The 17,221-nt window shown below is 41.1% G+C and overlaps 2 protein-coding genes across 2 annotated transcripts; both read left to right on the top strand.

Annotated features, from left to right (window-relative positions):
- The first annotated feature begins 218 nt into the window (after window positions 1-218).
- LOC110058354 (uncharacterized) lies at window positions 219-8,293 on the top strand. Its single transcript, XM_089289035.1, has 7 exons — window positions 219-1,090; window positions 2,173-2,337; window positions 2,919-4,142; window positions 4,277-4,916; window positions 5,195-5,546; window positions 6,030-6,078; window positions 6,301-8,293. The coding sequence occupies exons 1-7, from the start codon at window positions 472-474 to the stop codon at window positions 6,597-6,599; spliced, it is 3,348 nt and encodes a 1,115-aa protein (XP_089145161.1). The 5' UTR covers window positions 219-471; the 3' UTR covers window positions 6,600-8,293.
- Window positions 8,294-9,302: 1,009 nt separating this feature from the next.
- On the top strand, window positions 9,303-16,379 carry LOC110058508 (uncharacterized). The gene is made up of 7 exons (XM_089288823.1): window positions 9,303-9,348; window positions 10,774-11,093; window positions 11,630-11,800; window positions 12,333-12,473; window positions 12,796-12,864; window positions 13,371-13,502; window positions 15,832-16,379. The coding sequence occupies exons 1-7, from the start codon at window positions 9,303-9,305 to the stop codon at window positions 16,144-16,146; spliced, it is 1,194 nt and encodes a 397-aa protein (XP_089144949.1). The 3' UTR covers window positions 16,147-16,379.
- Window positions 16,380-17,221: the final 842 nt, after the last annotated feature.

The following is a 17,221-nucleotide window of genomic DNA, read 5'->3' as shown; positions in this document are numbered from 1 at the left end:
GATGACAGGAAGTAACTTTGTGATTTGCAGTAGAAGTTTCTATCCTCTTAATTTCTTCTCGTTTCTCATGATTCGATCCGCAGACAACGAATGAAAGAAGAACTGGAGCAGTGCGGGGACGGGGGCGGTTTTGTTTGCTTGCCCTGCCGGGTTTTCTTCCTTCTGTGTTTTTTTCGTTTTTTGCCAAAAATAAGGGAGGGGGGGGGGGCAGGCCCCCCGGACTGCCACTGTGGAAAACTCTCTGAAACCTGGGACAAACCGCTCGTTCCATTCTTTACTTGAAATTCAGAAACGCGAGGGAATGGTAACAACAATAGCTTCCGCCTGCATTATTTTGCCAGGATTCATGGAAAGTTAGCTTCCCGTCGCCGGGCCGTCTGGTTTGGTGTTAAATTTAGATAATTATTTACACGTTGTTTTTTAATTTTGCCGTGTGATTTTATTCGCTTCGTATTTTTTATTTGGAAGAAAATGCCGTTCATCAAGAAGGAGGAGCCCTGCGTAAGGGCCATTCACAACTGCTCTAAATGCAATCGAAGATTTACGGGAAGAGATTCCAAAGAGAGCTTGATACAACATTTACAGAAGAGCACAAAACATCAGATCTTTAGATGTAGCGTACCCGAAAGCTGCGGTCATTGCGGAAGGTCCTTTTCAGGTACAAGAGCTTTAATTCAACATCTTCAAAATAGCCGACATCATCTGAAGGATCTTCACCACGCCGCATGTTCGGGAAAGTTTCAGCTTGTAGATCAACTCATGAGGAACGAGTTTGCAAACGTCCCGGGAGATTCACACGTGCCCTCGTCAAAGTCACAGACGGGCTATACACCGATGCACTGTGCCGCATTTGGTGGTCATGACGAGTGTTTGAAGATCATGCTCAGTTGGCCGGATGGTGATCCAAATGTTGTTGATCCGAACGACGGGCGAACGCCAGTTCATCTTGCGGCGTGGAAGGGACATGGCAAATGTCTCAAACTGTTACTGCGAAAAGGAGGTGACTCGCTTCTACGTGACCACAAAGGGAACACTCCGATATCTTTAGCAACAGAGTCATGCTTGTTAGTTATTATATACTACTTCGCTGGTGAGTTCAGTCTGTTTGTTGACAACGAGCAAAGATGCCTTTGTGAGGGAAGGGTGGGGGAGGGTGGCAATATTATTAAATATTTTCTCAATGTAGTCAGAAAGGGTACAAAATTGCTCTGAGCTGTTCATGTGATTTGGACTTAAGCATACGTATCTCTGACTTTTTGGGAAGGTGATAACTATATTTATTATATAGACACAAGCTTTTATTGGAAAATACACCACTTGTAAAATTCTTAAGAAACTACATCTAGGACTTCCATATCCTCACTAGTGAGGGTATTGATGACATCATTACAACAGTACTAGGTAAAGAGATTTTGCAATCTTACAAAAGCACATACTCTAATTATTTAAAATTTCTCCAAGTGGCACTGGTTTACTGGTGCAGAACTCATAATTGCGTAGTTAATTAATTCAGCTGTTTTTGCCAATAAGTAAATTGGGATCATGTGAATTAAAGGCATCCATGGTTGAGTGTTAATCCATACCCTTTACCAAGCCTCGATTGACACTAGATCGACATCTCGATCAACACTCAATCCACATCTCCATTGCTACTCGGTGAACTGTCAGTGGACATCTTGGTCCACCGTCGACTAATCTTCGCAGACAGGCCATTGAGTGTTGATCGATACATGAGTCGGTCAACACCATGCCAGCTATTGACTGACAGTCCATCAACTGTCAATCAAGTGTCAATCGAGATGTTGATCAAGTGTCAATCTAGTGTAGACAGAGTATCGATTAAGATGGGGATTGAGTGTTGATTGAGATGTTGATTGAATTTTGATCATGGGTCAATCGAGGCTATTAATCAACACTTGACTATGGATGCCTTTAGTACACATGATCTGTAAATTGTATAAATGCATTGAGGCAGGCAACGTATCATATTCAAGTTGAAGCAAAATTGTAAATTTTACAGGCCTGACTGCTGAATTACACTCTTGTCTATTTTGGGTGCCAATGATCAAAGCAAGGATCGCTAAATAATCTATTTTATTTTAAAAAGTAATTTCTTGCATAATATTAGTGTACACCATTTAATTTGCAGTTTTAAATGAATGTTGTTCATAGAGATAGAATCACGTCAGTTCAAAGCACCTTATTACCAGGCAGTAGCAAAGTCGATGGAACTTGTATTGAGCAGTCTTTCCAGTGAGAGTCATTCTGGGAATCCTGTGCAGTTGAGTGGTCTTCAAGAATCTTCTTGTGTTGAGGGGATCAGTACAGGAAGTGGAGGTAAAAGCATGAATTCACATCTTTTGCAAATGGGTTGGCCCAATGGTTAGGAAACAGTGAACTTCTGATCTAGCAGTCCAGGTCCTTGCTCTGGCCAGGACACTAACCTCCCACAGTACCTCCTACCACCCTGGAATTTTAATGGGAAACTGCATCATAAGCTGTCAGCTGCAACAATGCACTGGAAAATGGTTTCATATCATCCAGCCATCCCTATTACACGGCCGTTGCCACCTATTGGTCGTCCCGATTACTATCCTTACCTCTATTAAGCGGCCACCCAATATTTAATACACATTGGTTGGCTTTGTTATGGAAAAGGCGATGGCGGTAGAGAGTTCAAAGTGACAACTGATAAAAACGTACTTTTTATTATTTTCTTCACGTGATGCCATGTTGCCTTAACGCATGTTTGTATTTGAATAAATTGACTTTCTTACCACGCCTCCTGCTAATTCGTGACGAATCCCTATTTTAAAAAGGTACTTCCCATTTCCCTGAAAGTGGCCGCTTAATAGGGGTTCGTTTTTATCCGAAGACATTTAATTGTACCCATAAAGTACCTTTTTTTCTGTACCCAGAACCTTGCAGTGAACCCTATGAAGTACTTGCTAGAGGAGAAGTGGCAGTTGAAATATTCAATCAAGCCCTACGTGAAGGCAAAGCCTGTGTGTCTCGCATGCAGCTTACTGTGATTGGAGAAGTGGGTGCAGGCAAAACAAGCCTTGTACGCACTCTCAGTGGAGAGGAATTTATAGAGGAACGAAAAGAGACGCATGGAATTGATACATCTATGGTTGAGAAGACGGAGTTAGATGACTCATGGCATACTGCTGACCTGAGCAAGTCCTACGTCGATGAGATTTTGGCAGATAAAGTATTCCAAGGAATTAAGTATTCCCCAGGTGGTGACCAGTCATGCAATAGCCAGGGGAAACTGTTGAGTTCCTCAGACCCGGGTCCGTCATTTTTAACCGAAAGGCTTCTTCTAAGACGTCCTTTAAGCATCGAGAGTCCACCCATATCAGAAAGCAATGATACTTCAGGTGAGGGTACAAGCATGGTTTCAATGCGTTCTACCAGATGTATCAGGACATGTGAAGAGACTCCTCCACGAGACATACCAGTCGAGCAAATTGTGAGAAGAATGAGTGAAGCTTCGCTGGGTGAGAAGGCAAACAAGTACGCCAAAATCAGCATCTGGGACTTTGCTGGTCATCCATTGTATCAAGCAATGCACCATGTTTTCCTCAACAGACGCTCCTTCTATCTGGTGGTTTTTAACCTGGTTGAGCTCTGCAACCCTGAGACTACCCAGAAGGCACTAACAGAAATTCACTTCTGGCTGAACTCCATACGTGTCCACACTCCTCAAACGACACCTGTGTTCCTGGTGGGAACCCGTCGTAATGAAGTTGGCGAGGAAGATATTCCTCGTGCAGAGGAAATTCTGCACAATGATTTAATTGAGAAGTTTGGGCAACAGCTAGTGAAAAGCAAAGTAAATAGCTTTTTGTTCGCCGTAGAAAACTCCCTTGGCGGTGATGACGATGGTGCTGTGGAATTGAAGAACGCCATCGAAGACGAGGCTTCTCGCCTGATGCTAACGGATGAGGAACTTCCCGTCCTGTGGCTTCATTTTGAAGAAGAAATCCTCAGACGTAGGGAGAAGCCAGATTGCCCATCCTGTGTTAGTAAGGCCTTCCTGAAAGAAATGATGGAGGGAAGCTGTCGTGTCGTGGAAGAAGAAGAGTTCCAAAGTATGCTGCACTTTTACCATGACAGTGGTGTCATCATCCTGCCAGGTAATCGCGGTCTTCTGTCCTTTTCTATTTATCCTTTGTTTTGATAATATACAGATTGTACAGCTTGAGGTGATAGTCTACCGGATTGAAAATATCGATAGATATTTATAAATCCTGTTATTATCTTTTTTTAGAAGAATTAATCGGACCAAAGATCCAAAGCTCAGAGTTACAGGACTTGGTAGTCATCAACCCGCAATTTCTGGTTGATGTCATGACCTGCCTTCATGACATTCCCACGCACTTGGATGTTGTCCGTGAGCATCGTGGTCAATGGAAGACATTGCAAGAACAAGGAAGAGCAGACATGAATATTCTGGAGCATTTATGGAAAGGCTTTGATAGCCCTGCCACAGAACTAGTTGGTATCTTGGAAGCTTCGGGAATGCTATGTCCCATCTTGAACTTGGTAGACGTTGAAGACCCTGAACACTGTGGTGAGCAAGATCAAAGTGAAGGATCTGATCCAGTTAGCCAGTACATCGTTCCTTTTCACCTAAAAAAGAAATGTTTGAAAGGAAAGTGGCAAAGGCTTTGTCGAAAAATCTGGAATGGAATCTGCAATTCAGATAAAGTGTTAATGTTTGATTTCCACAGCTTTCGGCCTCCTGCTTTGTTCCACTACTTTATTGTTCGCACAGGAGCAAAGAGCAAATCCAGCGGTGGTATGAGGCCGGTCATTGCTAAAGATATGGCCATTTTCTCCTTTGGAGACAGCTACTTCATTCTTGCAGAGGAATGCCAGAAATACAGTCAGATTCGAATAAGTGCCAGGTAAGTCCATGTCAATTTTGACCTCTGCCAGCCATCTTATCTGTTTGTTTGTTTTAAGTATTATTACACAAAATGATCGAGGAGACGGTGGCATTGTAAACGAGGCTATTAAAATAATGATGGCAGGTTATGCCAAGTTTGTTCTCTCAGAACCGGAAAATATAAAGAAGTTTTACGATTTTAATTATATCTAAGTTTGAACTAAGTAAATAGTTACAAGTTAATTAAAGCAAATTGTGGCCTTTGTAAAGTAGAATCCTCGTTTATTTCGTCGTTAGGTACAAAAATGGGAAAAAGCTCCATGAGTTGTTCAACATCTTAATGTCAATCATGACAGACATTTGTCAGCGCCAGTTCCGGTTTCTTAAGTTCAGTTTTGGACCTGTCTGCCCAAACCCAAGATGCCCTGGATCCTCGTCCGATGGCAAGGTTCTTTCTCTGGACCCATCCTCTGATGAAAGTGATGAGGACAATGACGGTAACTCCACATGTGATGAAGACTGTGCTGGCCCCCCAGGGGAGCGTCGTCACCACGTGATATGCATTGATCCAGCGGTGCCAACAAGGCCATTATGGTGCAATAGTACGCCAGTTCATGAGTTTGAAGAAATCAAGCAGTGGCTTGTTAAGGTAAGGGACCATGCCTCTAGAAATGCTCTTTACTTCATACTTTCATCTTCCAAAGATTCCCAAATGGAGTTTGGCAGTTAGGACTGGGCTATACGAACTTTTTCTTTCTTCCCCGACGACTAGAAAAAAACGTTTTCCTTGTGGGCGTAGTTTGCACAGTACGGAAGCTTTCAAATAAGTGGACTAGCACCCAACCACGGTGAAACGGTGAGGGGTTGGGAGTGATAGAGTTGGGAAGGGGGCAACACCAGTAGTGTCGAGGAGCAGACGTTTTTACTGTAGATGCTGAAGTCCGATGTGGAGGAACCTTGGGAAGACTTCCAAGACAGTTGCCAGACAAACAAGCAACTAGCAGTTGTTCTGTCAGCTCCTAGGGGTTTCTATGCCAAAACATTTACAATATTTTCTTCTCTAACAAGCGCAGCACAGAGACATGGATACATGTACTCTCACTCAGTTACTGTTATTTTTTGTTTTGTGCAGCCCCAGAATGCTGTCTCAAAAGTCCCGGAGGATTCTCCATGTTTTTCTAGTAAGTAGACAGCTTTTAAGAAGTTCCTTAATTATGATAGAATAATATGCATTTACCTTTGTTGCAACTAGTGTTTGCTAGCTACCCGACAGTTCCATTTTACGACGCACTGTGGCGAAATACGGCCCATAAATAAAAACGTCATGTTTCAAGTTAACAAAAATATGTTCAGTAGCTCTTCCTTCATTTTGATGCTTCATTCCTTATGGCTGTTTTGACCAGGGCCAGTCGAGGCTTGTTGTCTTGCTTTAGTTGCTAAAGCCATGGCAAACAAATGGAAGTGGCTTGGCAGATCTCTGGCTGTCCCAGAAACAACCATCCGCAACATCCAGACAGAGAACGAGTCTCAAGAAGAGAGGTCGTATCAAGTCCTTGATAGCTGGGGCCGATCAAAGGGCTCTAAAGCTACAGCGCACTCGCTCATGAAAGCAGTTCAAGAGGTTGGTGATGTAAATGTTATGGAGAGATTTGATGGACACCTAGGCGAACGCCATGTCGAAGGAACAGCAACCTCAGAGTGAAGATGAACCTCATATAACTCGTCACCATGTTTACTGTTTCGTAAATTTGGGGGTTGCTATCAACCCAAAGAAAAATAAGTTCCGTTTCATCCTGAACACTGAGTCAGACCAAAATCCATGATTTATACCCCTAAGCAAGGCTACGCGCATCCCCGATCTTTTCAGTTGGAAGTCCCTCCCTGGTGCAGTTTGTTCCAGAGTTTCAGAAGCATACAACTGATACCATGTAGTATGCAGTTTGTCTTGTTCCTTGCACAATTTTCTCCTGGGCCTTGACGGTCAATTGATTTCGCGGCGAAATATCTATGCCTAGGAACTAGGGAAGTGTGCAGTATGTAATATGTAGCATGTATCGCACAATATATAACATGAAGTCAAGGGCATCGTAGCCGACGTCACTGTTGCCATGGATTCACCCATTAGCGTACTACATTGCGTAGAGAAGGCATCATTACTGCGCCTTTCAATAGCATGCGGACTCTAAAATTCAAAGCTCAACCGACAAATGCGTTTTTCGCTGCCGTCAATCAAATGTTCGGCTGCTCCTCCCAGCTTCCGACTGTGTTGTCTGAACTGTGCTCAACGATTTGCTTTGATTACAGCGCGCTCGGCAGTAGTCGGAAGCTGGGAGGAACCGCCGAACATTTGATTGACGGTAAATAAATAAATAAGTAACTAAATAAGTAAATGAAATATATGAGCTAAGTAAGACATAAAAAGCTTAAAATATATCAAATATATGTAAAATGTAAAATTTCAAGCGGCCTAGCACCATATATCACAGTTCTTATATACAGTATCACAGTTCTTACTTAATGCGAGAAAGTGACCCAAAATACTACAAAAAAAAAAAAAAAAACGGTGAAATCTAGTTATTGCTGAACGTTTTAGTATTGAAGGAAATACTAGCTTTCTAAAACTACAAAAGTTTGGGGTGGAAGAAGCGCTGATAAGCCCATGCAATCATTATAATATTTTCAATAGTTTTAAACCCGCGTCACACAAAAAGGGTTAATACAACGGGCTCAAATAACTTGGAAAAGTTAGTCATGCCAAGCCCTTTCAATCTTGATAGTTGATATTTTTTTTAGTTTTTAATATAGGAAACCAAAGGGCTTATGCGTCTTATGCTAATGAGGAAAATCTTTTAGTCAATTCCGGCCCCCACACGGCCATTCAAAGACCTTATGTTAGATACGATTAGTACCTTTAGACGTATATTATGATAGTATGTTTTTTGAAATAGAGATAGTGTAGTGATTATCTAATTCAGGCAATTTATGACTATAAAACGTTAATATAATTCAGGCCAGAATTGTTCAATTTCTCGTAAGAGAGAGGCATGTTTTAAATTTTTTATTATAGAATCTAAAGCGATTTTAATTTCAAATGAATTACGTCTAAATGATTGTTTCTATCGTGTTCACCTTCAGGGTGTATTCAGCACTAACTGATTGTACTCCATAAAATAGAAGTACTGTGAGCAGTCAGAAATGTCATTTAGTTGCCCTCCCCCACCCCTCGCCTTTTTAAAATTGTTTGGTGTTTTCCTACATATCGCTGAGCTTGTTTCTTGTCATTTTGGTTTCCTTGTCTCTCCAATCACAGATCATTTGGATCATTGTGTACGCTTCACAGTAGTCATGTAATAGTAGTTAATATTTTTTTCAATAAAACCACGAAAATGTCCAGCATTAGTATTGTGTATTTTGTTGTTGTTGTTGTTGTTGTTGATGTTGTTTTTGTTTTTTTCACCATCGGGTTAATTTCTTAGTGAACGTGGAGTCACTTCAAGACAATCATGATAAACGTGTGTTTGAATGTTTTTATCACTCGTCATCCTCTTATCTGCCATCGCCTTTTTCAAAACAAAGTCAATTTACTTGTATTAAATTTTGGGTGGACGTTTAAAAAAGGTAAAGACAATAGAAAAACCCTCATCGGGACGACCAAAAGGTGACCGCGGCCGCTTAATAGAGGTGGCCGGTCAATAGGGATTTTATTCATATTATTTTACTGTCAATAATTTCGGGACTGATAACTGGCCTCTTAGTGATTAGTAATTGTAAAATGTCGTCCTTTCGCACTCCCCTCTCTTCTCTCCGCCCCCCTCCCCCCCCCCCCCCCCCTTAAGTAAATATAAAGTCTGAACGAGCCAAGTGGCCCATCAGGCTGGAGTTCCGTAGCATGAAGCGACCAGGAGTATCTCAACTCTCCCCCGGATGAGACGTTAGTCCATCGCAGGGTTACCCCAGCATTAATTCGCCGGTACCCATCTGTACACCTCGGAGAAGAGAGGCACTGAGAGTAAGTGTCTTGCCCAAGAACACAACGCAGTGTCCCCGGCCAGGGCTTGAACCCTTACCACTGGATCTGGAGTCGAGCGCACTAACCATGAGCCCACCCGCCTCCCCTCTAGTTTCGCTTTAAAGATAGCAGTGCAGATTTCATGGTTCGGTTACAGGTCGCCAAGAATTCATATGGGACGCAATTTGATTTCTTTCGTCACTCCTAACCATCAAATTTCTAGGTAAGGGTCGGGAGAGCCAACCCTTATAAAATTTTAATTCTTTCCTTGTCTAGACCCCAGGACTCGGGCGGGGAGAACCCAACATCGTGTCCCCAGTCAGTGATTCTTAGGCCATTGAGCATGATGTTTTGACTGGATAGTTACCTCGACTCAGTTCCAAAACACTGACCGCCATGATGAAATTTCGCATGTATTGGCAGCTATTTCTGTCAATCGGAGGTAGGTGACAAACCAGTTTGTATTCGACTTTTCAAGTAATTTTACGAGTGTTGATCCCAAGAAGCTGTCTTCGAAATTGTGTCCTTGCTGTGATGAGTTCGGTTGACTCACGTATATAGATTCCTAGAAAACAATATAATTCAGCAGGATTTTTTGCGCCTTCCGATAACAACTGAGATTTTATAACATGAAAAAGGAATCTCGAACAGTACAAAGCCGATTTTATCTTTAATTCTAGAACACGTATTCAAAGTCCGTCTCTGATGGGGGCTAGTGATCACTATTGTAACTGCCTGCAAGATATCACGTTATTTAAAAGGGAGTGGTTAAAAAAATAACTACTCGATGTAAATTTGTCAGTCCATATACTCGGTCCAGCGACGTTTTAGTTTTGCTTTACTCTAGCTGAAATGATTTACCAGAAAAGGAAGTTGATTGAACTATGTTATGAGTTTTTAGAATCGGAATTCATTAATTATGGAATGGACGTTTAGAACACAAGGCATTTGTGTTGTTTTCCTACGGCACAACAGATGCCATTCGAAAACAACTTTTTTGTGTTCGATATCAATTTTTTTGTTACTTTCAAGAAGTCCCGGTAAATTCTAAGTTAACAAGCCTCTTGACGAATATTCGACATAGTACCAATGCATGAAATATGGAGCGGACAGCTTTTTGGTCGTGGAATTTTGGTATTTTCCTGCTTCTTCTTTTACTGTCGAGCTCAAAACGCCAGATATGAAAGGAAATAAAACAGTAATTTTTAAATCGTCAACAAAGAGAATAACCAACCAAGTAACATAGACTAATAAATCAACGCCCTAATTTTTGTGAGGTGTTTGGGGAAGTCATTTAACACATTTGTTTTTGTTAATTTTAATCCGCTTCCCTCTTAAAATAGTTCAAAGGCTTCAATAATGATATCTCAAGTAAACAACATGCTTGAACAACAACACTGATTAGTCGTTACTTGAGGTAAAAGTTTGCAGGTGAAAATCATGAAAAAAGGAAGTAATACAAGCGAAATAATGGACACGATTCCTCAAAGCCGTGGCTTTTAATGCTACAATCACAAAATCATCGATAAGCTGAGTGACTAAGTAATTGGTCACCTTTAAAATTGGTGACTGCTTTCGAGTCTCATAAAACAGGTGTTAACAATGAAAATGCCGACATAATGTTTTCTTTTGTTTCGGCTGAACAAAGTTGCCAGGTGTGTGGAACTGAAGTCGTAAGAGCTGTACGAAAAACCCATTTTCTTGGATATTTGACTAAAAACGTCACAAATATTGGATAACCCTAGAATTATTTTTTTTTGTTTTAATAAAAAATCAGAAATGTGTGACATCGGTTAAAAGGACCATTTGTAACACAGTCAGTTTCATGTGACATTTCCCCATAACTAGCCATTCAGTCTGACATGAGTTTTTCTCCTTCATATTCCAGTCTTAACGACGCTATTACAAGGCGTGCAAAATGAAAGCACTATAGCACCGTCGGTGACATTATCTCAGCAAACGCTCGTGACGATGTCATCATCATCATCATCACCATCATCGTCACCATCATCATCATCATCGTCATTATCATCTGAATCCCCCACAGAAAACAAGGAGGCTGGTGACCAAGACAACCAAGAAACAGAAGAAACTGAAGCTCCCCTCTTGATTGAACTGTGGAAGATAATTTCGATCGGTGGCTTGTTAATTGTTTTCATTCTTTTGATCTTCATTCTAGGTCTGCTGGTAAGTCATATATAAAAAACAACAACAAACAAACAAACAAACTAGTAAATCATTTTCTACATGAAGGCCCACAACGGCATTTTTCAGCATTTCGTCTACAAAAACTCTTTTTCATTTGATGATGGTACGCCAAGTTGTTTCATGTGAATCACGTGATATGTTATTACGTAGCACGTCATTTCACCAGCAGTCAATACTGCAAATAATATCATGGGTGACTCCTTCATTTTAGCACGAAATTTCAGCGTTAATTTATAATTCCACATGTGAAATTACAAAATTGCCACGGCAACGTTGGCGCGAAATTTCTGGTTTCAATAAACAAGTCAAAAGCCCGCAATTGTAAGCGTAACTATGTACTCGCGAAATTAGGAAATAATTTCACTTACGTTTCGTCAAGATTCAAATAATTTCCCTGTCCTGGAGGCTCGGGAAATTTTAAGAATTTGACAAAACGCGCGTGAAATTATTTACTAATTTCACTCGTCACCATTTGGATACCCATACTAATGACACTAATAAATTTAAAATTTCAGATGAGAAACAGACTGTTGAAAAACGCTTTAACTCGAGAGAGACGTAACACTGAAGAACGGCACCAACGCCAGCGGAGGCAGGTGGAGACAAGAGAAGCACTTTCTATCATAGCAGCAGCGTCATCTACAAATGAACTGTCAACTTTTCTTCACGATGAACACGGAGCGAAGGTATTGTTAACATACAAATTGGAAATTAACTAATTTTAAGGTTTGCAAGCCGGCCTATTGACGCAAATCAGAAAAAAATCAGGCAGGATTTTTTTTTATTGCTTAGACCTATATTTACTGCTACGATTTGAAATTGAACTACATAAGGGAAAAAGCATATAGAAATTGTTGTGATACGGTTAGTAAGCTTATAACAGCATAATATAAATGAAGCTGAATTGGAACTTGACGCCAACTTTGCCTTGATGGTTTACTCGTAAATATTCTAGATCGAGAACGAACAACATCAGTAACGTGAAAAGTTTAGACCTGGAGAACATTTTGATGTAATTTTTGTAACCTTTCGCTGAGGTTTTCTGTCTACGTTTTTTGTCTTTGCAGTTTTGAATTTGAAAAACATTTGTATACAAGGAAAATAAATACTTCGATTAACTTTTAATCCAGGGTTAACGTTAACTGGCTTTCGAACAACGAGGTGAAATGACTTCAATTTTTTTTTTCCATTGTTACGCTATGATATGTTTTGTTGTAGCGCCAGAAGTTCCACAGTCGCACATTTTCCATGGGAACCTCAAGGTCAGTGGATAGGCTTGCGGATCTGTTGAGAAATTCTGAACAGATACAACGACATCACAGAAGCACAGACACACTGGGGGTTCATGACGAGATGCAGGTTAGTGCCTCAATCAATCATCAAACAAGTGTTTGAGCTTTTCAAAATGTACTGAAATACTACTTAACAATAAGTGAGTAACAGGTCAGTAACATTGGACAGCATGGCAAAACACGAGGTGTCTTGCACGTTTGATCCGCGAGCACTTACTTTTGCAACCGTTATTTCGATTGTCACCCAACGCTTCATTATAACATTGCTGCGTGACGATCAAAAATAACAGCTGCGATGGAAATTGCGCTAAGACAGGTGGCCCCGCTGCGCGTAGTTGATTCTGGTAGATTTCAGTATGTTATCTAATGCTGGACACTATCCTGTACAGTTTCAGCCGTCAAGATCAAGACAAGCTGAAGACACGAAGAACGAAAATCAGGCAAAGTCAACACGTCAGGTGCGTGCATGTGTAAACGTTTCCTCTGTGAAGCTGATCACAATTAATTTATGCAAAATCTTTATATATCGAACTAAACCTTTGTCTTTTCTCTTGTAGCCTCGACCTTGTTTTAAGCTGTATCAATAGTTCGTCTTCAATTCTTTCCCCGCTCACAGGAGCTGGTGAAAAGCCGTAAGGTGTTGCACTTTACTACTAACACTTTGCGCTCGTACCCAGCCCTAGGGGCTATTCGCGCGCGTTTACAGGCAGTGAAAGAACTTGAGAGTTTTTAACGTCAAGGTATCGAAAACTGCTCACACCGACAATTTTTTTAGGCAGTTTTTCTATTGTCAAGTTAGATCCTTTCAATGATGGTTTTCTCTATAGCTCACCTATTTGCTTGACAAATTAGGGATGTTGTAAGGAGAAATTTAATTCTGGTCACTCTTGATAATTGATTGACAGATAAAATGCTTGTTAAACTTATACGATTCACACACTTGTTTGTGTCACTCTTTCTTCAGGACAATTTTATTACCTCCGGCTCCAGGGATGACTACATTAAGCCAAGAAACGATCCCCAATCAAAAACTAAAGTCTCTTTTGCTGAACCATTGCAGGAAACACCGTTACCAACCCGAGAGGAAAAACAAAAGGTGTGTAACAGGGAAACGTTAGTCAGTGTAGCAAGTATTAGCTAGGGCCTGAATCACTTCTCCTCAAAAGTAGGAGAGCGGGGAGGAGACAATTGTGAGAAGGACGAAGAGAAATGGACTTAAATACGTGCATTTTCGAGTTGCCTTTTGCCTCAGTGTCAAAACGAGTCTTCGCGCGAAACCATTCATATGGAAATGTGTTCCGCCTATATTTCATTTTCATGCAAATCAAACTCATTTCACGCAAATCAGTGCACGAGGATTCGTTTTGAAACGGAGGCACAAGGTAACTCGGAAAAAGCTTGTTTTAATAGTCTTGTGAGCAATCAGGCTATCGCCGAATATCGTTACTGTTCCACGAAGAAGAAATCCAGGGGCGGATCCAGGAATTCCTGAAAGGGGGGGGGGTTGTACACCTTCACTTTCGACGCGACTGCGTGGATGGCGACCACCGTAGTAGGGGTCCAGGACCAAGCACCCGAAAAAAGGTAACTCGGAAAAAGCTTGTTTCAATAGTCTTGTTAGACTGCAAAACAGTCGTATTTTTTGCGAACGCGAGCGACGGTCAATATTCGAACGAAAGGTCTGAAGCGATTGTGAAAACGGCGAGGGAGAATGGGGCGAGACGCTAAAAACTACGACTGTCCGCCCTGCATATGTTAAATTCGTTCAAAATTACCCGTTCTTCCAGCAACGGGAAATTCCCATTGGCTTAATTCTGACGCAACCTGTCATCAAATGTCACTCAGACCTCATCAAAAAGATATAGACGCCGTATCAGTTTTACAGTAAAGACAGTAATTCTCGCGGGAAAACGGACGACGTTGACTTGGATGCGCTTGCGAGCGATTAAGCAGCGGTCCACTCGTAAAAATTATCATTTTACTTTCAGTAAGAACGGCTAGCTCACTAAATACATTGGAAATATTCCTTGAAATTTATAACTGAAGACGGGCAGGTCGGGTTTCTCAACGGCCATTCGCATGCATAAATGACCCCGAGAGCAAGCAAATGTATACACGCAAACAAATTATTTCTGTACTTATTTACTGTATTTGTGTTGGGGCAATGGACTGAAGAAGACTTAAACATCTTATAAACCTTATAATTTTGTAAAGTTATAAGTTTTATAGGATTAAGTATTGTTCAGTCTGTAGCCCCAAGAAAAACAAGAAAAATACGTGCAGAAATAATTTGTTTGCGTGTAGATTTGCTTGCTCTCGGGGTCATTCATGCATGCGAATGGCCATTGAAAACCCCGACAAAGGTCTTCATTTACAGATTTCAAGGAATATTTAGTGCCAATGTATTTAGTGAGCTAGCTGTATATACCAAAAGTAAAATGATAATTTTTACGAGTGGACCGCTAAGGTTTCACTTTTTCAGGTAAATTTTGCACACAGTCGGCAACAAGACGTCCACCAAAACTTAGGTTTTGTCTTGGTTTTGTCAAGACGCTTTTGCTCCGAAGGCCGCGTGTGATTGATAACCGCTGGAAGATGTGGGTGGAGCTGTCAAGGAATTTCTGTCACCTCAGTGACATTATACGACCCCCGCTTAGAACGAATTCATAGTATGAAAAGCCGACAGTCGTTTTCTCACCTCACACGCATGAGGCTCGCGCGCCTCACACGCAAGGATCGCGCTTACGGCGCAAACGTCCGAAAACGACTGTTTTGCAGTCTATAGTCTTGTGAGCAATCAGGCTATCGCCGAATATTGTTACTGTTCCACGAACAAGAAGTCCAGGAGTGGATCCAGGAATTCCTGAAACGGGGGGGGGGGGGGGGGGGCGGGGGGAAGAGGTGTGGGTTATACACTTTCACTTTCGACGCCACTGCGTGGATGGCGACCACCACAGTAGGGTCCGGGATCTAGTGCTCGAAAAAAATTCCGATTTTACTCTTTAAAACACTATTTCCAGCATCTCTGACACTTGAAAAAAGTTTGTGATGGCATGATATAAGATCTGGACTTTCCCTTTTATCAGCCAGAAAATGAATAATAGTGTAATCATAATACTGTAGTTGCCAAATGTACATTATCTGTTTTTTTCTAACTTGACAATCAGTCAATCGGTGGAAGTGAAACAAATTTCGTAAAAATATTTTATTCTATTATTTCTATGGTGAGTCAATGAAATAACAAATAAAATGCCACTCAAAGTGGAGGGGGAGGAGTTGTAATCCCCTAAACCCCTCTCCTAGATCCGCTTCTGAAAGTGCACTATAAAGATATTTACCTGGTAGAGAGACTCCATCATGAAATAATTTGTAGGCAACATGCCTTGTCATAAATAAAATTTACTCTATGTATAATTCTCTTTTAGGATCGCGGACTTCCAGAAGGGAGAAATGATGAAGACCTCACATCCCATGATAAATCTGAGAACCAGCTGAATGAATCGAAGAAGATACTTTCTCAAGTGCAAGTTTTTGAGCAAGCAGCCACCACTGGAAACGACGAGGAACGAGCCAGCGATACAAGGAAAGAAACGAGAAAAGAACCAAAGAAATTAAAACACATCTCGTTTCACAATGCTTCATCACAACTTGAAAGCATAGCAGCGCGTAAAAGACGCGAGGAGGAGATCAGACCTCTTGGTGGCGTTGTTAGGGTTGGTATTCAGGGCATTCCCAAATAGCGATGAGTATTTAAAGGGGCTAAGTCACGTTACTTTGAGCAAGGAACAAGGATGGTTAAGGATGGAGAAGATTGACACGGATTACAAACAACGAACCGTGACGTAGCTCCTTTAACTAGGAGCCCTTAACATGAAAACCCAGGGGCGATCAAACCCTGATTTCTCATTTCAATACTAATCTATTATTAGCAAAAACTCGGAGATGGGATTAAAGAAAATCACAAAACACGATTTAAGCTGTCAAAGATAAAGATTTTTCAGAATTTTATCTTAAAAACGATTTTTTTCCAAAAAGGTTTTTAAACAAAATATACGTATATTACACTTCTCCCAACTACAAAATCAACGACAAAAAATGTTCGAAACTGGTTTGTTCGCATTATCATGGTGTTATCGATATTTTGATTTTGTTTCACTTCTGTTACAGAGATTTACTGTGAATCCGTTTCGCCCGCCTGCATCCGAGACTACTGGAGATTAACAATGACTGAGCAGTTTAAATAACATGGTCACTCGGTCTCCAAAAACCTCGGCGACATGAAAGTAGAGACTGACCAACTCTGATTCAAACAAGCACTATAATTATAAAAAGGCATGCAATGGCACTTACTAAAAACCAAATATGAGATCTCCAAGCATTTCGAGGATCTTGGCACATTGCTAGTTTAGATGTTTACTTGACTTGAATATTGAGCCAGAATAATCCGTCTCGAAAACGGAGCTTTTCGAAAATGCTCTTCAAACTGGAGGAATTTGAAAAGGCCGGCTTAGCGTTTTAGTGTGAACGGAAAACATTTTGAAAGCGGAGATTTTCGTAAACGATGGCGTCACGATAAATTATGTGATTTCTGTGCCCGAGTTTTCCTAAAACACAAATCCAAAATGACCGGTGATTGTTGCGTTTTCAAATTTCACTGGCTCAGTGTGGACGGAGAACATTTGATGCGTTTTCAGAGTGAAAACGCCGTTTTCAAAATTCTCTGGCGTAGTGTGGAGGCGGGGTCTCATACTGCTGCAAAAAGCCTTTAGCATATTTTCAAATATTCTAAAAAGGTCGAGGGCAATTGTTCTAGAA

The sequence above is a fragment of the Orbicella faveolata genome, unplaced genomic scaffold (genome assembly GCF_042242905.1).
Source record: "Orbicella faveolata isolate gen_17 unplaced genomic scaffold, um_ofav_v1 contig_2, whole genome shotgun sequence".
Lineage (NCBI taxonomy): Eukaryota > Metazoa > Cnidaria > Anthozoa > Scleractinia > Merulinidae > Orbicella > Orbicella faveolata.
This window is presented reverse-complemented; position numbering and strand designations above follow the sequence as displayed.